The sequence below is a fragment of the Notamacropus eugenii genome, chromosome 2 (assembly GCF_028372415.1).
Source record: "Notamacropus eugenii isolate mMacEug1 chromosome 2, mMacEug1.pri_v2, whole genome shotgun sequence".
Classification (NCBI taxonomy): Eukaryota; Metazoa; Chordata; class Mammalia; order Diprotodontia; family Macropodidae; genus Notamacropus; species Notamacropus eugenii.
Genome location: NC_092873.1, coordinates 316,585,922 through 316,611,126, shown reverse-complemented (window position 1 = coordinate 316,611,126; position 25,205 = coordinate 316,585,922). Strand labels below are relative to the sequence as shown.

The 25,205-nt window shown below is 36.6% G+C and overlaps 1 protein-coding gene across 1 annotated transcript; it reads right to left on the bottom strand.

Annotated features, from left to right (window-relative positions):
• Nucleotides 1-89: 89 nt before the first annotated feature.
• LOC140527849 (myosin-4) lies at nt 90-24,880 on the bottom strand. The gene is made up of 38 exons (XM_072645084.1): nt 24,677-24,880; nt 23,911-24,054; nt 23,453-23,609; nt 22,682-22,709; nt 22,471-22,582; nt 21,763-21,855; nt 21,537-21,600; nt 21,294-21,392; nt 21,076-21,179; nt 19,821-19,959; nt 17,346-17,464; nt 17,098-17,247; nt 16,813-16,983; nt 14,633-14,939; nt 14,009-14,079; nt 12,469-12,556; nt 12,264-12,381; nt 11,187-11,310; nt 10,959-11,095; nt 10,506-10,761; nt 8,468-8,710; nt 8,188-8,364; nt 7,736-7,881; nt 7,396-7,486; nt 6,915-7,304; nt 6,194-6,320; nt 5,132-5,250; nt 4,830-5,026; nt 3,923-4,106; nt 3,668-3,833; nt 3,436-3,560; nt 2,761-3,069; nt 2,142-2,345; nt 1,401-1,526; nt 1,142-1,312; nt 935-1,039; nt 703-798; nt 90-372 (listed from the first exon to the last, which is right to left on the bottom strand). The coding sequence occupies exons 1-38, from the start codon at nt 24,878-24,880 to the stop codon at nt 220-222; spliced, it is 5,814 nt and encodes a 1,937-aa protein (XP_072501185.1). The 3' UTR covers nt 90-219.
• Between the last annotated feature and the right edge of the window lie 325 nt (nt 24,881-25,205).

Sequence of the window (25,205 nt, the reverse complement as noted above, 5' to 3'; positions counted from 1 at the left end):
AAGGCACTACATAAATGTGAGTTATTATTACTGAACATAATATAATAATAGTAATATAAGTAATTTTAGGAAGACAAATGCAACTTTGATTTGGAAATTTCTCTTTAGGCTTTATTACCTTGACATTAAAGACAGGGTAGACAATAATTACAGAGTAAAGTGACCAAGAATTTCACATTATGTTCATTTCTTCAGTCACATTGAAGCGTCAAGATGTGATCATTCTTCACTTATAACTTTTGTGTGGACCTCTCGACTCTTAACCCGAAGCTTGTTGACCTGGGATTCAGCAATGTCAGCCCGTTCCTCTGCCTCCTCCAGCTCATGCTGGATCTTGCGGAATTTGGAGAGGTTGATATTGGACTGCTCCTCCTGAGAATATATGACATATTGGTCAGAAAAAGAGAAGTCTGCATGTCTGATTCTCTTTTGGGGGGAAGAAGGAAAATATTGCTGGATGTTGGCTATGGACATCAGCTGAATACTTCTTCCTCATTTTGTTATTTTGGGGTTTCCTTCCCAAATTTAAGATCGGTTATGACGCCAGCAAAGACAAGAAAAAGAACCCAGATCTAAATCTTGTCTAGTTTCTTGGAGGCAATGTGTTGGTGTGGGGATTTGTCATGCAGTAACCACTGGAGGACTATAGAAGAAAAAAAAATATTTGCTTTAGCCAAATGGTATCCAAGTAACTATACTCACCGCCTCTTCAGCTTGTCTCTTATATGCTTTCACTTTGGATTGTAATTTGTCTACTAGGTCCTGAAGCCTGAGAACATTCTTACGGTCTTCTTCAGTCTGAAAGATTTGATGAATAGGTAATTTCATCATTTCAAACCCAACAGTTATTCTTATCTTTCATTTTCATGGGGAAGGCTAGGGAATGGGGAAGATAAGGGAGAATATAATTATATAGAGTGGTAGATAACTGCACCTGATAAGTGAGTTCCTTTACTCGTCTCTCATGTTTACGTAGGCCCTTCACAGCTTCAACGTTGCGTTTCTGTTCAGTGTCAACCTCGTTTTCAAGCTCACGAACCTGGGAAAAAGACAAAGTTTAATTTGATTTGGTTTTCAACATTTTATGCTAAAACCAGCCAGTGGAATAGGCTGGAAAAGATCTAATATTGAAGCTAGTTACTCTGGCCTCCAGTTTCTGGATCTGCTTCTTCCCTCCTTTCAGGGCCAACTGCTCAGCCTCATCCAGGCGGTGCTGCAAGTCCTTCACGGTCTGTTCCATGTTCTTCTTCATCCTCTCCAGATGAGCGCTGGTGTCCTGCTCCTTCTTCAGCTCCTCAGCCATCATGGCTGCCTGGTTAGCAAGAAAACCAAGACAGCCATAAATGTCAGGAAGTCATATAAATAGATCCAGAAAGGAAATCAATGTGTTTTCTGCTCACATCAGTGATAGCCTTCTTGGCCTTCTCCTCTGCATTCCGGGCTTCCTGAACCAAGTCTTCCATCTCACCCTGGATCTGAGTAATGTCTGTTTCCAGCTTCTTTTTGGTGTTGATCAGGCTAGTATTCTGGTTAGAATATTTTAAAAATATAGCACAATCGTGAATTTTGATAACATGTAATTAAAATTAATCTTTGCATATATAATTGAGAAATACTCCTATCAGAGATAATAGGCATACATTTTTGAACATAGACCAAGTGGGACTAAACTCTGTTTGCCTCAGTGTCCTCAGTCACCTGGCTCTATATTTTAAAATTTTTTTCTTTTAATTCTAGAATTTTAGAGTGGTTGGAAGGGTTCTTTTTCCTTTGTTTCTAAAAATAGACAATTCCTAGAATTAGTCGATTCTCCAGGCCCTAAATCAACATACCTGTTATGTAGTTTGAAATCATAAGAAGTCCTTAAATGCACTTAAAACTCAGGTAGGTATTATTACATCATTTCTGTATTCTTTCTAGAACTTTAAAAGTCAAGGTTTGCATCCCATCAGGTGCTAGATATAATGTCTAAAATTGTTTCAATCTTTAGAAAATGTTTTTAATCTCTGATAGAAGGTGAGCCCCTTAAAGGTGGGGGCTATTTAATTTTTGTCTTTGTATCTCCAGTGCCTTGGAAAAACCTGTTAGGTGCTAGGGGCTTAATGAATCCTTGCCGATAAATTGATAACAATGAATCTCACCTGGGTGTGTAGGAGTTGTACACGCTCGCTGGCATCCAGAAGTTCTTGTTCAGCTACCTTCCTGCTCCTCTCAGTCTGTTCTAGAGAAGCTCTTAGCTCTTCAATCTCAGCCTGCATCAAGTTAGCTCTCCTCTCAACCATTGCCAACTGCTCCTTAAGGTCGTCTTGGCCTCTAATGGCATCATCCAAATGCAATTGAGTGTCCTATATGTCAAAAGAGAATCATTTTCAGACATCTCAACCATCTTGTGTTTGCATGTCAAAGGGAAGCTAAGGCAAATGTAGCAGTTTTTACAAAGTCATTATGTACTTAGAATTTTTTACAACTTAGATTCCAAGTATGACAGAAGCAAATTACAAGTCTAATTTTAAATTAAATCTGGTTAGGACAACCACGTTGTACAAATAGACTCAATGCTTTTTTATTTCAGGCCCTAGGACCACTGAAAAATGAAAACTGTAGTCAAATAAAGTAAACTGTATCTTAAATCTACCAATCATTACCAAATTATTTTTAAAGATCATACTTACAAAGTAACTTTATAAAATTTTAAAATGAAAAAGTTAAAAACTGCATGGAGGATTTCATAAAAGATCTTGTACACTTAACCCAACTTACCTTCAGGATACCTTGTGTATTCCTCAGATTCCTTAGGGCCTCTGCAGCTTGACGGTTGGCATGGTTCAGCTGGATTTCCATTTCATTCAGATCTCCTTCCATTTTCTTCTTTATCCTCAGAGCATCATTTCTGCTTCTGATCTCAGCATCCAGTGTGGTCTGCATCGACTCCACAATTCTGAGGTGGTTCCTCTTTAGCTGATCAATTTCCTCATCCTTTTCAGCGATTCTCCTGTCAATTTCAGACTTCACTTGGTTTAACTCAAGTTGGATGCGCAGAATTTTTCCTTCTTCATGTTCAAGTGAAGCCTTAATGGAAAAAAAATCAGTTGGGCTTTGAAACAATACAATGATTTTTTAAAAGCAGTTATTTCCTCTATATATCTTGATGTAGAATTTTATTTCTATCATTCTGGAAATTATTGTGACTATATTTCTGACATGTATTGGAATACTACCTAAAAGTTTTTTTTTAATATGATAAGCTAAGTTTCAATGTCTTTTTTAGTTGATTACTAAATGGATGGAGGAAAAAACAGAATTTGTTTCTCTATCCTGGTAGAATATAAATTTATTAGAAGCAGGGATCAGCTCATTTTCATATCTATATCACACAGCAACTGATACAAAGTAGTGCTTGATAATCGCTTGTTTGCCTAACTGATGGACATATACCTCGGCTTCCTCCAGAGCAGCTTGAAGTTCCCCCTTTTCTTGCTCAATTTGTTTCTTTATTTTCTCCAGTTCATGGATCTGCTTCCCTCCTGTTGCAATCTGCTCAGTTAAGTCGGAAATCTCCTCTGTTGGTGAGTAATAAAAATAGAAAATCAATTGAGTAATAATTGTTTAAAAGGATTTTTTTTTTTTTTTTAGCATTTTAGAGGTAAAAGAGATGAAAGGCACCCACGCTGCAAGTTCTTGTTCTCTCGCTTCAGGGTTTCCAGGTGATCCAAGGATTCTTCATAGGCATTCTTCATCTTGAAAAGCTCTGTACTGAGAGCCCGGGACTCCTTCTGGGAAGCTTCAAGCTCAGCCTGTGTTTCCTCATATTTCTGCTTCCATTCTGACAACACCTAAAAGAGCAATCAATAGATGTTCTCTGTGGTCAAAAACAATGTGTTTTGCACCTTTCCCCCAAAATAGAAACTTCTCTATAAACTACCTTGTCAAAATTTCTTTGCTTTTTATCTAGAGCAGTGCAGGCAGCATTGGCCCGTTCTACATCAATCATTAAGTCTTCCACTTCATTCTGCAGCCGCTGCTTGGTCTTTTCCAGAGAAGCACATTTGGAATTCACAGCTTCCACATGTTCCTCAGCATCTTGTAGGCGCTGGGCCAGTTTCTTTCTAAAAAGATCCATGTTTCATAAGGTGAATGACCAAGAAAAGAATGAAATATGAAACTTAATTTTACAAGGCTAATCTTAAAATATTTGTTTTCCTATAATTTTCTCAAAATGGATAGTCTTTTAAAAAAAAATTTTCTCTCAAGACAATCTATTTCCTCAGAATTTCTTTCTTACTAGTGGTCTTATCTCCTTCTATCTAGCACAAGGGAATCCAACATTTTGAAGGCTAAACATTTATTTCTTCAAATCCCTGAGATCTTTGTAATTTGTGTGGATATTTGATTGTGTGCATATACATGTGTGTGTATTGTAGAAGATAAAGCCTTTAATTGTGATCTGAAAAAGGAAGAAGAACTTATTGAGTGGGAGAGAGTGATATAGATTTTGATAAACTCCATTCCCTTTTAGAAATGTCTATGAAGGAAAGATGTGGCCACAAATTGCCTTCCTGTACATTCCACTGTGAATTTGACCTTTTAATGACCTCTGATCTTGTCCCACTCAAAAGTCTAGGGCACCCTAGGATTTAGCATTGAAAAAATTGTAGAGATGATCTAGTCTAATTCCCTATTCTAGAGATGAGGAAACCAGGGTTTATGTGAATTGCCAAAGTCATGGACAGTAAAACATTTTTTACTCTTCCAAGCTCTAAATCCTTTATTCTTTCCCATATGTTTTCCTAATCTTTGCTATTTCTTGCCCCTTCACCAAGAGCTCATACTTGGCCTCCTCCAGTTCCTCTGTGCGCTGAATGGCATCTGTCTCATATTTGGTCCTCCACTGGGCCACCTCACTGTTGGCCTTGGACATTGCCCTTTGTAGCTCAGCCTTGGCTTCCTGCTCCTCCTCATATTGTTCCCGTAACAAGTCGCAATCATGGCGGGATGACTGCAGGGCATGGGCCAGAGCATTTTTTGCCTATGCAAACGATAAGATGTGTGATGTTTACCTTGGACAATGCTATTTCTCCCATTAGCTTCAATGAGATGGCATATTTTAAAACCTCAGTAACGAAATTTTCACCTTAGTCTCCTCTTCAAGCTGCCTCTTTAGTTCTTCAACTTGTTGAGTAAATGCTTGTTTGCCTCTGGACAGCTGAGAAACTAATGAGTCTTTCTCATCAAGCTGACGTGAAAATTCACCTGCAGAAGCCCAACATAAGAAAAATATAATACTTCCAGCCAGGAAAAAGTATCATGTGAAATGGAATCATATTAACATTAAATAAAGCAGGTTGCTTTTCGACCATTTATATTTCTTGGGAAGGAAATCTATATACTTGCTTTGTCGTTATTTGCTTGCTTTGACATTGGGAGATTTGGAATAACACACTTAGTTCTTTAAAGTCCTACTGGCCTTATTTAATTTCTAGGGGTCTGTTTTTCCTAACTTGCACTGAGATAATAAAAATTTACACATTGCATATATTATTCACACATTTCTGTGCCTTTGCAGAGTTTGCCCCATATTGCTCTTGGAACCTGTATCTCCTTCTAGGATTCACCTCAAATTCTAGCTTCTTCAAGGAGCTTTTTTTGATCCCCCAGTTGTTAGTGAGACCCTCCTATCCCCAATCACTTGTATATTTATTTAATTTATATTTTGTATTTTTTATCTATGAGCACATCCTATCCCCCTAGTAGAATATGAACTCACTGGGTACAGGAACTATCTCACTTTTGTAGTTGTATCCCAAGGACAATATCTGACACATAGTAGGCCCTTACTAGATGCTCTTGACGGATTAATTATAGAGAACATTTATCAGTTATATAAGCTTCATAGATGAATTTGAAGAAGCAATTAGTTGCAGAGCTGATTGAGTGGTGTTTGGTGTTTGATAGAAATAGCAAAGAGAGGAGATATTTTCTTCTCCTTCTGTCCATCTTCAGAAAGATAACAGGGTTAGGATTTAGGAGGCCTTAAATTTAACCTTTTTATTTTAGAGTTGAAGAAACTGAAGCCCAGAGAGGGTAACTGGTCCAAGACTCTATAAGTAGTAAGTGGCTGAGCCAGGATTTGAACCCAGTCCCTCTGATGACAAGAAGTCTGGCACACTTTACACAGGTGTTGGGCTGTAATTACCTGATTCTGTTTGTAAGCGTGCCCTTTGAGCTGACAGGTCATTGATCACACGTTGCTGCTCTTCCTCCTTGCTTTTTATTTCACTAAGCTGGTCTTCCAGTGTACGGCACATTTTTTCAAAATTTGCCTGTGAAATAACGAATCCCCCACAAAAAAAGGAATCATAACTTAATTTGTAATTCTGAAATCAAAGAAAATTCCAAGCTGGTTTACACATTTAGCATCACTAGAAATATATATTATAAGGGATGTGCCTAAAGTCATGAGAATTATTTTCACATGAGGCTTATTTCACCATCATATCTTATACATAGACAAAAAAAGAACAAAGTAATTTTCCATCGGTCAACTAGATAAGTGGGAAGACTGAATGTAACTCTTTCTAATTAAGTAATTCTAATTAAGATACATAAGCAATGGCTTTCACTATTAGAGATAACGCTTTATGTTCTGTGAAGTACTGGCCAACTGAGAGTTCTTCTGCATGAAGTTCAGCCTTAGTTTATTCTTCTTGATACTAGCAATATATAGTCAGCAAAAATGCCACTTTCTCATGTGCCAAATGAGCGGGTTGGACTAGATGGTCTCTAAGGTCTCTTCTAGATATGAATCTTATATTCCTAAACATTTAATATATAGGACAGTAAAAAATAGACTTTTGCTTTCAATTTTTCCTTGCAAACAAATAGGAAGGGATGATTTTTACAGTAGACCACAGTACCTTGGCTTTAGAGACAGACTCCATGTTACTAGCAAGGTCGTCAATCTCCATCTTCAATTCGCTCTTCTCCTTCTCCAGTTTCTGCTTGACCCTCTGCAGGTTGTCGATTTGTTCCCCAAGCTCAGCGACACTGTCTGCGTGCTTCTTACGGAGAGCAGCTGCTGTGGCTTCATGCTGCAGGGTGGCCTCTTCGAGGTCCCTGCGCATCTTCTGGAATTCAGCCTCTCGCTTCTTGTTCATCTCAATCTGAGCTGAAGTCGCCCCGCCAGCTTCTTCCAGGCGCTCGCTGATCTCCTCGAGTTCCCTGGACAGATCGGATCGCTGCTTCTCAGCTTTAGCCCGAGAGGCGCGTTCTGCCTCAATTTCCTCCTCCAGTTCTTCAATGCGGGCCTGGTAATAGGGGAAAACAGATCCATCAGCCCCTTCCTGTCAGTGACTGATTCTCTGAAGGCTAGAATGCAGGGAAGTGATGATTTTTTACCTGCAACTCCTTTATTTTCTTCTGCAGCTGCATAGCCAATGCTTGTTCATCTTCAATTTTGCTTTGCAGGTTGCTCATTTCAAACTCTTTCCTTTTAGAAAAACAATACATGTCAGAAACCATAGTTCCATAAATTTCCCTTTACTTTTAAAAATTAAACATTAGAATCCCTCTGTAATACAGATTTTGGAAAACAGGGCTAAGTGACACCTTCTAAGTCAATTGCGCCTTGTAAAACTTTTCCAGTGTCTATTTTAATTCTTCTTGGGACATATTTTTTTTCCACCAATGTTTTTATCACAAACATGTGGCAATGGAATTATGCTCTACTTGTACCTACTTTTTTAACTTTTCATCAAGCTGTGCTTTGTCATTTTCGATATCCATTGTGGATTCTTGGGCCAATTTTAGGTCACCTTCTAGTTTCCTCTTTGCTCTCTCCAGGTCCATACGAAGTTTCTTTTCTTGTTCCAAGGATCCTTCAAGCTGAATTTTTAAATGTATTTTATTAATTTGATTTCTTAGAGTATGAATCCTTTGTCACCTATCTATATGCAGTGAGATGGAAAATTTTAAGCGACACCAACTTCAAATTTTAAAATAATAAGAATCATTAGTGGAAAATCAGTTATGTTCAAATTTTCATGAATGTAGTACCATTATTCCTTCAATATAAAAACAGTTTATTTTATATAAAAGAAGGAAATTATATTTTTTTTATTTCCAGCTTTAAAATTCTATGAGTCAATCAGTATAAAAAAAAACTCTAGGTCTCTGTGTTTTTGCACTTACATCATCCACTTGTTGTTCCAATTTTGTTTTGGCTTTAGTCAGTGTATTCACTTTGTCCTCCTCTGCCTGCAGGTCATCCAGGGTCTGCTGATGGGCCTCTTGGAGGGCTTTCTTCTCTTTGGTGAGCTTAGCAATGTTTTCATCCAGCCCTGCCATCTCCTCTGTGAGGTTTTTCACCTTTATGAGAGAAAAGATTTTTGTATTATTTTGCTTTGTGTCATACTTGTACATAACATATGCATAATGTAAATTATTTCATTTTCATGGGCATTATTTGTACCTTGTTCTCTGTAGCATGTTTCTCTTTTTCCACTTTAGCTAGTGTTAGCTCAAGGTCATCAATGTCTTTCTTGAGTTCTGAACATTCATCCTCCAGTTTCCTCTTCTTGGCTGTCAGTTCAGCATTGATCTCCTCCTCATCCTCAGCTCTTTCAGTCACTTCCTTGATTTTAGCCTCAAGTTGGATTTTAGTTTTGATTAGCTGGTCACATCTCTCCTCAGCATCGGCCAAACCTTCTGCTTCCTAGGGTAAGGGGAAAAAAAGCATTTTAGTTTTCTAAAGCTACCTCCCCACATCTACAAAGAGTAACTTGTCCAGAAAACAGAAAAGGTCAAGAATGAACCAGTTTGGGAGTTTTTATGTGCTAACTGAATTGACTGGTTCATCTAAGTGACCAGTTAAAAATTCATCTACTGGTTGATTTTGCATAATAGTGCCCTGAAGTTCTATTATGCTTTTATCATTTAAAAATTCCTTTCATGTCAATTATCTGATTTTGGTCTCAGAACAACCTTGGAGTGTGGAAGATGCAAAAAGGGCAGGGGAAAAGGAGCTGTAAAGCAGATGTATGACAAAACCAGAATTCACCTACTTCAAAATTTTGCTCCAAGTAGTCCCTAAATAGGAATATAGATTTTCAAGGAACACCATAAGCTACCATATTTATTCATATTTCCCTCAAATATTTTAAATATGAAATAGGTACTTAGCAAAGGTAAACAATATGTGATCCTTTGTGTTATCACTTGTATACTGGTCTCCTAGCATCCTTAATTTGCAAGGAGAATGTTTTAAATAAGAAAGGGCATTGGTAACTTTAGGTGTGAAATACCATTGTGCCTAAACTATTCACAAAAGAAAACTTGAAGAAGAGAAGACAGGTAGGAAAGAGAATACAAAATAATTTTCAGTGTGATTTATTTTGTTTTCGTTTCCTTTTAAGTCTAGGATTTAGGCTCTAAACACGTCTATTCAAAGAAAAGAAGCAAACAGTAGCTATTGGCCCAGATCCAACAATTCCTTGTATATTGGAGGTATATAAGTTTATATTTTTTATAAGTTTATAAGTTAAATTTATTACATTGCAGATACCACTGTTAACTGCTAATGGAAAATCAGTGCAAATACCCAAAGAAATTGGAAGGGAGATGTAGAAGGGGGGGAAAGAAAGCTCAATGGTTATAGAAGAACATAGTAATTCCCTCTTCTTCAATTAACCATTGCTAAGAGTAGTATGTGTAACTTTCAGCTCACTTTTTGTCCCGATGACGACAAAGTACTTCTGATTTATGCCCCCTCCCCCCAAAAATCCCTAAGGAAACTTTAGCCCTGTCCAGTCTAACAGCAGGTTCTGGGAAGACAGGACAAAAAAAATTTTCCAGGAATATATACATACATAGCTATACATACACCACACACACATGCACATAAATGCACACACATACATATATTACATATGCATGGGTATGCATATATATGTATATGTACAATATGTTCTTTGATTTTTAATAGATTTTTATAGATATGTATATTGTAAATTTACATTGAATGAACCATATATACATATAAAAATGATTTAGGAAGTGTCTGCCTTTTGCTTTTAAGGGTTGCTCCAGGTATTTTTGAAAATTGAGCTGAAATAACAATTCACATATACATAGCACTTAAAGGTTTACAAAATACTTTCTACAGAAAGTTTGTGAGGTAGCCAATGCAATTATCACCTCCATTTTACAGATGAGGAAACTGAGGCACATGGGGTAATTTTGTCAGAGTTACAAAGCTAGTAAATACCAGATCATGGAGTGAAACTTGCACCTTCTGCTTTTACAACCAATGCCTTTTCCTGCGCACTATACAATAAAGTTTATAGCTTTCTAAAACTATTTTTAAAAATCTCATGTCTTAGATGGAAGTGGTAGAATGACACATGATTACAGATATCTAACAATGACTGAATGATTGCTATTATTAAACAAACTAATTGCTATTATTAAACAAACTAATTGTTGCAGAACAACTATTACAGGACACTCACAGATTGCACTTGGAGAAGGAGATCATTTTTCTCTTGTGTCAGGGCTACCATCTTTTCTTCCAGTTCCTTTCTCTTTGCCTCAGACTTGGCGAGATCTTCTTTGGTTTTCTCAAACTCTTCCTTCATGTTAGCCATCTCCTTTTCTGTCTCTGCACTTTTGAGCAGGGGCTTGATTTTGAAATACAGCTTCATCCAAGGCCAGTGCTTGACATTCATGAAGGCACGGACATTGTACTGGATGCAGAAGATGGACTCTCTGTAAATGAAAATGCATTTAAAAAGTATAGGAACTTTCTCACTTTTGTATCTGTATAATAAGCACCTACTATAGTTCCTGGAAAAAAAAGACATTTAATAAATACTTATCTATTGGTTAATTAAGGATATGGTTTAACAGATTCAATTAAAAGGAAAGAAAATATAGGCACTGTGAAATGTTAATATAGACCTCACCTCCTTTCCACCATTTTCTTGAATTCTACTCTCATCAGGTAGCCTCTACACATGGCTTGAGTGCGTGTGATGAGTTGAGCTAATTTGTCATCTCGCATCTCCTCTAGGGTTCCCAGAAGACCAGCTTTAAAGAAGACCTTGGCAAAAGAAAAGTTAAATTTGATAATTTTCATTTGAAATTTCAAATGGAAAGTAATTGTTCAAGGTGAAAATTGTGGTTAGTGGTACCTTGGTGTGCCCAAATTTATACTGGGTGTGGTCAATATCAATGGATCCAAGAAGTTTCTCAGAAGCCTTCTTGCTATCAATGAACTGTCCCTCTGGAATAGCACTTGCATTTAAAACCTTGTATCTATTATAATAAAAAGAATAGCAAGATATTTTCTTCATTAAAAAAAGTGATGCAACCGTTGTAGCCTCATCAGAATAATCACAAATTATGTGAATTCAAGAAAATCAAAACTTAAACACTGTAATTGTAGTAACCAAACTTGGCCCTAAAGAAGAGATCTAAGAATGCGCACACCTCTCCCCTTTCTTTGCAGAGCTGGGAGACTGTGGGCATAGAACATTGCATATATTATTGGACTTTGCTGATATACTAGTTAGATTTGATGAACTATTTTTTCTCTCTTTTTTATTCTTTAAGTAATGGCTCTCTATGTATTGGAGGAGGAAGGGATATACTGGGAAATGGAGATGATATATAAACAAAAGGTACTGATTTTTTTTTTTTTAATGAACCCAGGGTAGGCTGTACTACTGGAGGAGGCTTAGACTGGTGGATTACTTGAGTTCAGGAGTTCTTATCAGAAGCTGACCAAGTCAATCAGGATTCTGCACTAAGATTAACAAATATAATGAGCCCCTGGGAGTCAAAAGGCAGGGTGAACCAGCGTAGGCCAGAAATAGAGGTCAAAAATCCTATGCCAATCAGCAGTGAGATTGGGTGTGTGATAGCTGTTGCACTTTCACACTGGTCAAGATAGAAAGACAATCTCAAAAATAAACAAATAAACTAGTGAAAAAATAAATAGATGGACAACTAACTACCTAAATGAATGAATGAACAACATAGTATCATTTCCCATCAAATAGAATACCATCTAGATCAGGATGTTTCTTTGATGTAGCCAGAAAAATAAATTTCCTCTGCTATTAATTACCCAGAACGTTTCCCTCTTCAGATGATTTTTCAAATGATAATATTTAATGTTTTGTTGTTGAAGAATTGAAAATAATAGCTGTGTAGAATACAGATGATATTATATCGAAAGGTGAAAATGATAATAGGGAGGGCCTTACCGTTGTTTGAAGTCAGCATAAAGGATTCTGCTTGGGAATCCTTTCCGGCAGATTCTGATTCCTTCTAGCACACCATTACACCTTAGCTGATGCAGGACAAGTTCATGTTCCATGGCACCTGAAAAAAACAACCCCAAAGCTTATAAATTTTACTTAAAAAATCAAAGTAAAGACAATGGCACCTAATTGACCACCAGTTTCTTACCAGGTGTTTTAGTTTCATTGGGAATGATACACCGTACAAAATGAGGGTGAGTGCTTCTAAGGTTGGTCATCAGCTTATTTAAATTCTCCTATAAAACCATATAAAAGATGTTAATAATTGCCTCTTGTTGCTACTTGAAAACCTTATCAGTGTCCTATCTCACTTCAATACTTCAAAAAAATCTAAGATTCCATTTGGTGTGGATTCTTCCTCTACCAAAGTAGATCTCAAGTCTTCCATGCTTTAGTAGAAAGTCTTTATGAGTTGCTGTGGCCAAGAAAAACTAATCAGATTGGGGTTAATCTTCTGCTAATGAAAGCCATCAAATTTACATAGGCTTGTCTTCCAAGCAACAGGCACATGGTCCATCACTACTAAAGCTTTTTAGGTTAGACAGGGCCTGGGAGAGCTGGAATTTTTATTGGCATAGTCTTCTAGAGAAGGAGGTCATCTCCATGACAGGATGTAGCATCAGTCTGTCAGTCAGTCAACAACCATTTATAATCCCTTACTATGTGCTAGGTAATATAGTATTAGGGATACAAAGAAAGGCAAAGCCAGTAATTGTTCTCAAGGAGATTATGACCTAATGTGGGAGATAACATGTAAATAACTATGTACAAACAAGAAAAATTCAGAGTAAATTTGAACAAATATCATAGTGAACAAAATACTAATATTGTGGGGGACTGAAAAAGGCTTCTTGCAGAAGACGTTATTTGAAATAACATGTAAAAGAAGTCAAGAGACAGATACTGGAGGGAGAAAACTCCAGAAATGGGGGATAGCCAGTGCATAGACATGAAGATGGGGAGATGGACATGTCGTACTAGAACTTAAGTTAGTGTCTCTGGAATATAGAGTGCGTGGGAGTAAAGTGTAAGAAGACTGGAAGGGTAGGAAGGAGTCAGGTTTTGAAGAGCTTTTACCAGAGAATTTTAAATTTGATCCTGGAGGTGATAGGGCACCTTTTTTTTTTTTGGAGTAGATGAGTGACATAGTCGGACCTACGCTTTCAGAAAATCACTTTGGCAGCTATCTGGAGAATGGATTTGACTTGTTGATAGTAAGATAACTAACTTTGAAAATAATAAATTAAAAAACCCTGGAAAACACCAGGGAAATGAAAGCAGACAGACTGTAGGGACATTTTAATAATGTACTCCTTTAAGTCTCTATCCAAAACCAGGTAAAATTTATTCCAAGTACTAACATTTGGAGAAAATTTGAATTAAGCCTTTGGTTATGTGCAACTGACATAACTGAGTGAAGAAGCTGAATGTGAAAGCTGGTTTTAGCTCAATCTTAAATTCCTTCAATGAGGTAAAAAGGTCTTTTGAGTTTTAGATTTAGAGGAAATTTGTCTTTTGTTACAATATATTTGTAGGATATACTGGGTAAGTGATTTAATAGGTATTTGTAGATTGATTAAATCTTCGGGATTTATTTAGGTTTAAATTCTCCCTTAGAGACTTTCTAGATCTGTTCATGTATAACTCTTTTTTTATATCTTACCATAGATTTAAAGATTATATCATACCCTAAAAAGAGCTGACACAGTCTGGAAGGAAGAACCCTTCTTCTTTCCCTTCTTACCACCGCCACCTCCCTCTGAGAAACAAAAAGAAACAAAAAAAATTATATATTATCACTTATCATTTTTAAAATTATTCCTGCCCAAATTCCTTTTGGCCCTTAAAATCTGGCTTTATTGACATTACTATTCTTTTTGTATCCATGTCCCACCTCTTTCAATTATTATTCATATCAGTAGGCTAAGAGAGTATAATTTCATTAAAAGAGATTCCCAGGATAAATCAGAACAAAATAAATAAATCAAAAATAAATCTCAAAGAAAATAATAAGAAGAGGAGGCATAGAGAAGGGGCCTGCCCACCCTAAGCAAAACAGGCCTGTTACCTGGAGGTGGTATTTAGCTATAGTGTTCAGATACTTAACTCCAAATACGTTTTTAACTGAGGTTTATGAACTTGTTGCTACTGAAAATATTTTGATAATTATTTAAATAAAGTTTCCATTGTAGTCCCATGTATTTTATGTACATAAAATATTATTCTGAAAGGGAACCACAGATTTCACCAGACTGTCAAAGGGGTCCATGATGCAAAAATGGTTAAGGATCCCTGGCACTAGGAAAAATTACCTTCAGCACCAGGTCCTCCAGAAAAGAGGAGGGCCAGAGTCTTCATTGCGGATTTCTGGTAGAGCCCAACCACAGTTTCATTCAGGGGGTCCTTGTTCTTGTCTAGCCAGCCTGCAATGTTGTAGTCCACAGTGCCAGCATAGTGCACGAGGGAGAAGTGAGCCTCAGCCTTCCCTTTGGCAGGCTTGGGTTTCTGGAAGTTGTTGGATTTTCCCAAATGCTGCTCATACAGCTTGTTCTTGAAAGAAGTGTCTGTTGCCTTGGGGAACATACACTCTTCTTCTAGGATGGAGAAAATGCCCATTGGCTAAGGATAGGGAAGAGATACATAGTTATATTCTCCCAGGAATTGCTACTTCAATTGTACATGAAAATTTTGTAGCCCAGTAAAAACAGCTTTTCAGAAGTATATATGTAATGATAAATAAATGAAACCATTTCTACTTTGCAACTTCAAATGCTGAAACATAAAGCCATTATCATATATGTTAGAGATATGCTGGAAATGTGTTTTCTGTAATGATTTGGTATGAAGTAGGAATATGTAATAGTTCCTCATGCAGCTAACTTCACATTCAGAATGAATTTGGGTTGATATAAATACTGTTTCATAGCTTAACTCTCACTCTTCTGCACATTTTTATGTATAAAAACTATATTCCATTCTGACCATAATAACAATAATGAGATGCCTAAATCAGATAAAAAGAAAAGTTATATGATGAAGAAAAGCTTCCTTTTCTAATATATCCAATGTATCTTTTCTAATGCATCTTATGCTATTTTAAAAAAATGCTCTATGTGCTTATGCAACTATGACTCCATATAGTGAAACATGATTATAATTTTATCTTTTAGTTTTCTATTCAAATTAAATTATTAGACAACATGATTGATTCAAAAGACCAGAGCAAAAGAAATATCTAAGCCAATGGCTATAATAACACGATCTCTGTGCTGGTCTTAAAAACCAGCAGAGTCGTTGAAAAGATATAAAACATTATTTCCTTCATAAGAATTCCTGTTCTTTAATTATCAATGTATACAGTTATGTTGAGATCACCAGTTTCTATGCCCTGATGACTAACTGACCAGATCTATTTCCAAATGGAGGTGAAGGGGGCTGCTTAACTTCTACAGAAGATAAGTGCCATTGTATGGCATATCCTTGCATATCCTTGTGTCAGGTTAAAGTAAATTTCCTCCTTTGTTAGATATTCAGTGACTTGTGAGTATATCATTTTGTCTCAACATCAGACTTGAACTTAGAGGGTGCTGAATTTAGAATAAGTGCCTACAACAATAGTACTTAAGCCAAGAAGAGAGTTCTCCTCTTGGGACACCATTTGTGTTTGGATTTTTACAGATACTTTATCAAGGTGAAAAGAGGAATGTATATATAATGTAATCTAATTTAATCCAATTCAACAGGTTAAAGCCTCATACCCATACAAATACTGTCAATTCTTTTGAGATAATGAAACAGGAATGGATAATATCCAAGGAACTCAAGGACAAAATTATGAGATTCAAAATACATAGCCTTTCATTATTAACAGTCCCTGCTTCAAGTTATTAGTGATTTGGAATAATTCTTATCCAAAAGTAAAGTTTGATAAAAGGAACCCAAAAATTACTAAGTGATAGACTTCAATTCCATATGAGATGTTAGAATATATAGAAAGGAAAGATCATTGAACATACTCTATTGGGAGAAATGCAACATTGTTTTAGTGAGAAAAGATGATGCTTTACTGATGAAATTAGCATTTTAAGGAGTAATCAAATTTTTATTAAAGGAGAAAACAATTAATATTTTTAAAAATTGGCAATATGCTACACCAAAGACTTTTTTTTAAAAATTGAAACAATGTTTGATTTTGCTTAGAATAGGAAACTGCACCCCTTTGAATTAAAAGAAGGATAAAAAGGCACTTTTCTTAAAAGCATGAATGGAAGAAATCCTAGCAATCCATGTTGAGATCTGTTTATTTGTAAATGACCTAGAGGCAAGAAATGCTCCAAGTATGATAATAAACTCACACAGAGAATGGCATATCAAGGCTTCCAACTCCAAGAGATGAGGAAGCAATTAATTATAGGAGTGTTGAAAATTCTTGAATTTAAAAAAAATTAAACTTTTTCTATAACACTTTGAGTAATGGAAAATGTATACACACCTTCTCAATGAGCTCAATGCAAGCAGCCAGGTCCATCCCAAAGTCAATGAACTCCCACTCAATCCCTTCCTTCTTGTACTCCTCCTGCTCCAGCACAAACATGTGGTGGTTGAAGAATTGTTGCAGTTTCTCATTGGTGAAGTTGATGCACAGTTGCTCGAAGCTGTTGAACTGAGTGTGTCAAGTACAAAACACTCTGAGTGATTGGAAAAAACAAGTCAAGTCGAAGAAAAGCAAATTATGTAGATTTCTCCATTTAACGTTTTGTTTCCTCTAACAACTTACATCAAAGATCTCGAAGCCAGCAATGTCCAGGACTCCAATGAAGTACTGTCTGGGCTGCTTGGTGTCCAGCTGCTGGTTGATGCGAGTGACCATCCACAGAAACATTTTCTCATACACAGCTTTAGCCAGAGCACCTACAGCATTGTATACCTTTAAAAAGAATAGAATAGTTCTGGAAGTCAGAGAAAAAAACAAACCCTTGAGTTTCCTTTGGTTGATTTGAATTAAGTGACTTTAACCATATTTACCTGCTGCACAGTCTGACCTTTGGTGACATATTCATTGCCGACCTTCACTCTAGGGAAGCAAAGAGCTTTAAGGAGATCAGCAGAATTCAGACTTTGGAGGTAGGCAGCCTTATCAGCCACTATAAAAGCACAGAGAGAAGAACAAGGGTATCATAGCTCAGAAAAATCAAATTGATCTAAAATTTCTGAGAGAAACATGGGGGTGAACAAGCAGTGACTCTCCAAGAGTAGTTTACAACATGGCCCCTTGTGATACTGATGCTTCTAATTCCACAGTCTTTGATTCTGACAAGAATTCATTTACAAAGATGTTTTCTCACTAGGGATTTGGTCTTATGAATTTTGTTGATTAATTTTTACAGTGGCCATTTGGAATATATAGTTTGAAAAATCTTTTACCTGTGAAAGTGGTCTATAGACCAAAAATGTTGGTGGTCGACTGTGATGCATTAACTATGTTAATGTCTTGTTCCCTTACTAGACTGTAAGTTCCACAGTAAAGGGACTATATCAGTCACTTAACAAGCATTTTTAAAGCACCTTTTTTGTTATTTAGCTTATTAGTCACGTTATGACCCTGTTTGGTTTGTGTTGTTTTTATTCTGGTTTTTTTGGGGCAAAGATACTGGAGTGCTTTGCCATTTCCTTCTCCAGCACGAGTGAACACACAAAATATTTATGCAAATACAAGGTCATTTGAATGAGGGATTGGGGATGGGGATGGAGCTAGCAGCTGGGGACCATGGAAGGCCTTATTTAGAAAGTGGTACTTAAGTTGAATTTTGAAGGAAGGTAGGGATTCTAATGGGCGGAGATAAGGAGGTAAACATTCCAGAAAGAGCAGCAAAGGCACAAAGATAGGAGATGGAGCACAAGAATGTGAGGAACTAAGAAAAGGCCATTTGGATTGGATTACAGAGAGTGGAAGGGGGAGTAATTCCAATGTCCAGAAAGAAAGATTGGGACAAAGTTGTAAAGAACTGTAAAAGCTAAACAAAGGAGTTTACATTTTATTAGAAGAACAATAGAGAATAAATGAAGTTCACATGAAAATGATGTGGTCAGTTCTGCACTTAAAAAAACAAAGCAAAACAAAAAAACCTTTGGTAGCAATGTATGAATGAATGGACCGGACAAGTATTGGAAGTACTGAAGAAGTACTGTAAGCCAGGAGATCCATTCGGAGGCTATTGATTTAAATAGTCCATGTGAAAGGGAACGAGGCCCAGAACTGTTACAGTGTTTATTTTTTTGTTTTTTTCTCCAACACCTAGCACACTGCTTTTTGTGCAATAAGCACTGAATATATGTTTATTGTTGTCATTGTTAACATTGAGTAATAGTGATATAAAAGTTCAAGGCACCTTGATTTTAATGTACTAGCTCTGAGGGAAATTAGTTTATTTTTTTGCCCATTTGTTGAAGAGGATCAAATCAATTTTGATCAAATTAATCTAGATTGGCTAATAGACTACAGATGAATAATAACATCAATAAGTAAATAGGAATTTTTCACATTAGCACATGTATACATATACATGCACCACACACACATGAACAAAGTATATTGGATAAAGTGCTCACTTGCTAAATACAGACTATCAGAAAATGATGCACAGATTTCCTCCTGTTCCTCTGCCCCTTTTCTGGTATTTTTTTCCTCTAGTGAGATAGAGGATGACTTTGTAAATTAGGACAGTTATTATGAAGGGAAATTTATTTATCTCTGGCTTCTCTCCTAACTTAATGTATAGTATTTTTACAATGGGAAAATGGATGCTGTAAATATCTTGACAGCAGAGTGGCATTATTTTGAGAAATACCAATGTGACATCATAGAAGTGGCTCATTACTTCTTGTGTACCATATACCCACACACTCAGAAAAAGACTCAAGTGCATGAAAAAATAGTAGGCATGTACAGATGACATTTTCGATGCTTGCACATCTGGCCCTTCAGCGCTCAGAGGAGGCTGTATTCTATGTTGATGAGTCCAAATGGGCATACCTCCCTTTTGTCAGACATCCTGTGGTTTGAAAGCAACTCTCTATTACAGTCACAGACTGACAGAATGTTATATAACTAGAAGGGACCTGAGATAATCAAACATGATATCCTCATTTTATAGGTGAGGAATCTGATGTCTGGGAAGAATAACTAATTTGGACAAACTAACCACTGGATACAAAAGAGAACACAGGCTAGAGTCAAAGGAAAACTAGAGGGCAGTGGAGAGAATTGAATTTATGTGGAGAGAACTGAGTCATGTTCATTTTATATGATGTGTATGACAGGGACTGATCCTTGGCCATGTTGCTGGAACATTTACTCCATTAACAGCTATTTATTATGTCTTCCTTATGCTTAGCACTACAATGCTACAACGTACAATGACAAGATGTATTTCTGTGGCACAACTAGATTATTATTAACCAAGTCCAATATTCATAAATGCAATCTAGGGTTATCAATACCTTCTGTGCCATCTGGCTCAGCCTGCTCCTCTCGTTGCTTCTGCTTGAATTTCATGTTACCATAATGCATGACAGCTCCTGTTAGCTTGTAAATGGCCACCTTTTCATCATTAGTGAAACCCAGGATATCAATAGCACTCTGACAAAAGATTTAATACAATAAATTCCCTAAACTCAATTATCCACAAGCAAATTGTCTTCAAATCTATTTAACAAACATTTATTAAGCATGTGAGGCACTGGGCTAGGTATCAGAGGACCTTCAAAGAAAAATAATTCAGACCTACGTTCAAAGTATCTGCAATTAAACAATAGGAACCAAACATGCAACACAAATGGCTATAATACAGGGCAAATGTGATATGTATGTATGAAGGAGATTGTCAAAGCTGTAGAAGCTCTCCATTACTATGATGGGAGAGTCACTCCATCACCTGAAGATTGCTTTAACAATGACAGGCAAAGATTTCCTGCTTCTCCATTATTTTTCTTGCTTCTCTTTTTTATTCATACAAATCTCCAGTAGTTCGGGTTTTTTTCCTCTCTATTATCCCAGTCCAAGGCATTGAAAGAGTTTCATAAGCTAGCCCCGATATAAGTTCTTTGAAGGCTAAGACTGTATGTTTTGTTTTTGTCTCCCCAGGGTTTAGTTAATTTGACCTAATCTTTTTGTGCACCAGGCAACTCTCTAAAACAGAATGACAAAGTAGATACCATCTTTTATTGGCAGAGGGAGTTTCCTAAATTGTTATTTCTCATACTCATGAAATTACAGGTCTGGAAAATAAAATTAAAAAAAGTTCTTAATTATTTTTGTTTTGTTTTGTTTTCATCCCATTCCTGTGATTGCTTTGATATTAGGAATTTCTAATGAAGAAACTCCAATTATCAGTGAAGATTAACTCTTACTCTATAACTTTATCATTTGAAGAGTTGCTGAGAGGTTAAATAATTTCCTCACCTTCACATAGGAAGTATGAATCAGAAGTGAATTTGGAACCTACGCACCCCTAAGATCTGAGTCCAATTAGCTATTCACTATTTTTTTTAAAAAAATGTTTAAATTTATATTATTTTTAATTTATGGGATAAAACAAGCATGTTCATAACATAGTATAATAAAAAATGATTGAACACCAAACTGCAAATGTATTATGCGCAATTTGCTATTTCTTTTAAATAGGTGAACAAATAAAAGTTGAGTGAATTGCACAAATGAAAATGATTCTTTTGTTTTCCCCTTTGTGCTACTTACATCAGTAGCCATTAACTCTTCTTGGTCATCAATGCTAGGAACAGTGATCTCCCCTTGACTGACAAATGCGTAGTCATATGGATTGGTGGTGATCAGAAGCATTTCTGCACAAATGGGCACATGTAGACAGAATTATGACCTTTATATAAAACATCGCAGTAGAAATTATTTGAAAAATTATTCACTTCTAACACATAGATCAAGAAAGATTTATTCACCAATAAGCTCTGGCTTCTTGTTGGACGTGATCTGATAAAAGATATGATAGCTTCTTTCAGCCTTGAGCTGGAAGGTAACTCTGGACTTCTCTAATAGATCTAAAGTGTGTTTAAAAGAAAAAAAAGATTAAATAAATTTAAATATAAAGATTGAAAACAAGAAGGTATGAAAAATAGACAGGAAGATTATTTTTAACTTAATGATTTAAAGAAAGGCTAGATTACTCTTTTCAAAGCACTTACATGTTTCAATATCAGCAGAAGCTAGTTTCCCTGTGGTGCCAAAATGAATCCTAATGAATTTACCCTTTAAAGGGAAAAATACAAAAAAGGTTTTTTTTTGTTTTACATGTCAATGGGCATACAGAATTTCTTTACGTTTCTGAGAGCTATATTAAGGAATGCTGACATCACATAGATGTGACAGTCTTAATACTCGATAATTGAAAAGGAACAGGTGGAAACTTACAAAGCGAGAAGAATTGTCATTCCTCACTGTCTTGGCATTGCCGAAGGCCTCCAGTAGGGGATTGGCACTGATGATTTGATCTTCAAGGGTCCCCTTAAAATAAACAAAGTAAGAGATGAGTGTCTTTAGGGGAAATTTGTTGAAATGACTCACCTGATCCCCTACTTTTGCCTTCTAATCTAGCTGATGTTGCATGTTTCTTCTGATTCTAAGCATGACTAGGAAGGGAATTTAACGGGACTTTTAACTAAGATAAAACATGTGTTCATAATTCACTGATACCTTCTGCCCTTTGTCTTTTACTTGTGTTAACTGGATCGATGTCTATCCTGTTACTAGATTGTAATGTCAATGTGGTCAAGGAAAGTATTTTAACTAAGTTTTATATCTTCTCTGGTACTAGAACAATATTTTACACAAGAAAAAATGATCAAATGTCTATTGAATGAATTTAACTTTATGAATAAATAAAAGAATAAAGAAATAAAAGAATACTCGAAGTGAGACCTTTTCTATTGAATATTTCCATTCACTGGTCCTACTTTCACAGTTTTAGTTCTTTGCTACTGTCACAGTCTCTGGTTGGGATCATTAGCTGCATCAGCAAACTGCTACATTTCTGAAAGATTGTCGTCAGACCTTTGTATATACCCTACAATGCTGGTTTTACATCATTCCTTATTGTCTTTAGTGTCAGGAAGGGTTTACCTGCATCTTTCCAGATGTCTCTTCCTTCTTCTTTTCCCCAGTCACTGCAATTGTTGCAAAGTACTGGATGACACGCTTGGTGTTGACAGTCTTTCCAGCACCAGATTCTCCGCTGTCAATCCAGGTAAGAGAAATGATCAGACTCTCAAACAATTGTAAGCAAAGCAATTCTTAACCCCCACCTTCACCCTCCAGTCGGATATCTACATACGTGATCAAGATTGACTGGTTCTCCCGGTCTGTGAGAAAGAAAACAAGAGTTTTAAATATTTACTTCCCACAAGGAGTAAATCTGAACAAAAAAATTTATTTCCTTAAAATGACAGCCAATAAATTATATGCCGTGTGATTTTGAGTTTCCTTTGGTTTACAAAATTCTAAAAGTAAGTAGATCATAAAACTTTCCTCAACAGGTGAAGTTTATATTTATATAAACTACTGATCATGGAATAATCTGTGAAATATAATGGGGATACAGATGATTGTAGTGCAAATGCCAGTTTCGTGTTTCATTCAACCACCTGCCAAGATGATAGCTTAAATTAAATATAATATTATGACATCAGTCTCTAATTCAATAATATTTGAAAATTCTTAAGTAAAATTGCCCATATAATCCATCTATTTGCTTTCCTGAAACTTTGCTTTTGACAGAGATAAAGCTCTTAAGAAATATTTAAAATATTTTGGCATAATTGAAAAGCAGGTTGGAAGTTCAATTAGGTTAGCTAAATTGAGTTTAACTCTAGTTAACTAGAGCATTAAGATAGTCATTCAAGAACTGTTGTCTTCATCTTTGGAATTGAATTTTATCCTGAAAACACTTCCCAATGATTTATTGTTGATTTATTATTGTTTTGTGGGAATGTTTTACTTCTAAGAGACTGACCCTGGCTGTGCTCTTCATTGCTAGTATATTATTAATGTTTTCATTAAATTTCTTCTATACTTTAAGGTGATTGGTTAATACTGAATCACTCACCAGTTAACATGAACTGATAGGCGTTGTCAGAGATGGAGAAGATGTGGGGAGGGGCCTCTTGACGCTTTTTACCCCTGTAGGCAGTTACCACCTCTGCATTATACACTGGCAGCCATTTGTAGGGATTGACAGTGACACAGAAGAGCCCTGAGTAGGTCTGTATGAAGAAGGGAGATAATTACACAGTGTATTTTTAGCTCACCAATTATTTAGCTCACTAATTGACCTAGATATTATTGATCTGGGTGACCTGGTGGCATGTTTCCTAAACTTCAATAACTTAAACATTTTGTTTATGCTTCCACACTAAGATTGTAAGTTCCTTAAGGGCAGAGGTTATTTTACTTTTGTATTTATATCCCCAGAACCTATTGTTAGTACTTTGAAATTAAAGTTCTTTAAATTTCACTTAATGCCAAGTTCGAACGAATTGCTACAGAACACAGGTGCGCACTCACATAGATCATCCAGGCTGCATAACGCTCTTTGAGGTTATACAGGACGGCAGGCTCATGCAAGTGAGTCATCATGGCCATGTCCTCAATCTTGTCATATTTGGGAGGGTTCATGGAGAAAACTTGATCTTCCTTTACTGTCAGAGTCTGGCCAAAAATAAAAACAAAAATAAAACTCTCAAAACGGAAAACAAACAGGTATCAACTAAGGTGATGAAAAAAAGTTCTCTCTCTCTCTCTCTCTCTCTCTCTCTCTCTCTCTCTCTCTCTCTCTCCTTCTCTTCCTCCTCTCTGTATCTATCTTTCTGTTGTATTTCTCTTTGTATCTCTTTCTGCTCCATTCTCCTTTCTCTCTATGTCTCTGTCTCTTCTTTCTGTCTCTATCTCTGATTACTATCTTTCTCCTTCCCTTCCCTTCCCTTTCCTTTCCCTTCTTCTTTTCCTTCCTTCCTTCCTTCCTTCCTTCCTTCCTTCCTTCCTTCCTTCCTTCCTTCCTTCCTTCCTTCCTTCCTTCCTTCCTTCCTTCCTCCTTCAAGTCTCTTTTTCTCTGTTGTTTCTGTCTCTGTCTCTTCTGCCTCTTTTATTTTTCTATGTCTCAGTCTCTTTGTTTCTGTCTCTCTATTTCTCTGTTTCTGTCTCTATCTCTGTGTGTCTCTATCTTTCTGTTTCTTCTTTCCTTTTCCTTCTGCTTCTCCTTCTCCTGTTCCTCTTTCTTCTTCTTCTTCTTCTCTCTGTCTATCAGTCTTCACTTCCCTCCCCCCTTACTTACCGCTCCAGCTTCAGTCTTCACTGTCACCTTTCCCCCTTCCCTACTCTGGATGACACTTTTCACATAGGATTCCTTGGGCTCCACAACGAAGACAGAGTTCTTCGCATCAAAAGGCTTGTTCTGGGCCTCAATCCGCTCCTTCTCAGACTTTCTGAGGTAAGGAGCGGCCTCCCCAAAAACAGCCATATCAGCGTCTGAACTCATGGCTGCAGTTTATTGGCGGCAGCACAGTTCAGGGATCTGAAGGAGAGTAAATACAGAGTCAGGAGATTTTTGAGCTGAAGGGGAATTTAAAGATCACCTTAATTGAACCCCTTTAGAGAAGGAACCTGAAATTCTAGATAGTGGGTCAATCACTTAACCTCTCAGTAGTTCCATAACTCTCTAAGACTGTTGGTTGCAGATGACTTGCAAATCTGCATTGGTGGAGAAAATTTCTGTACCAGGAGTACTTTACACAGATGAAATAATAGATTTAGATAAAAAATAAGCAGCAACAAAGAATATGGAAGGTGATAAAGCAAGCTCA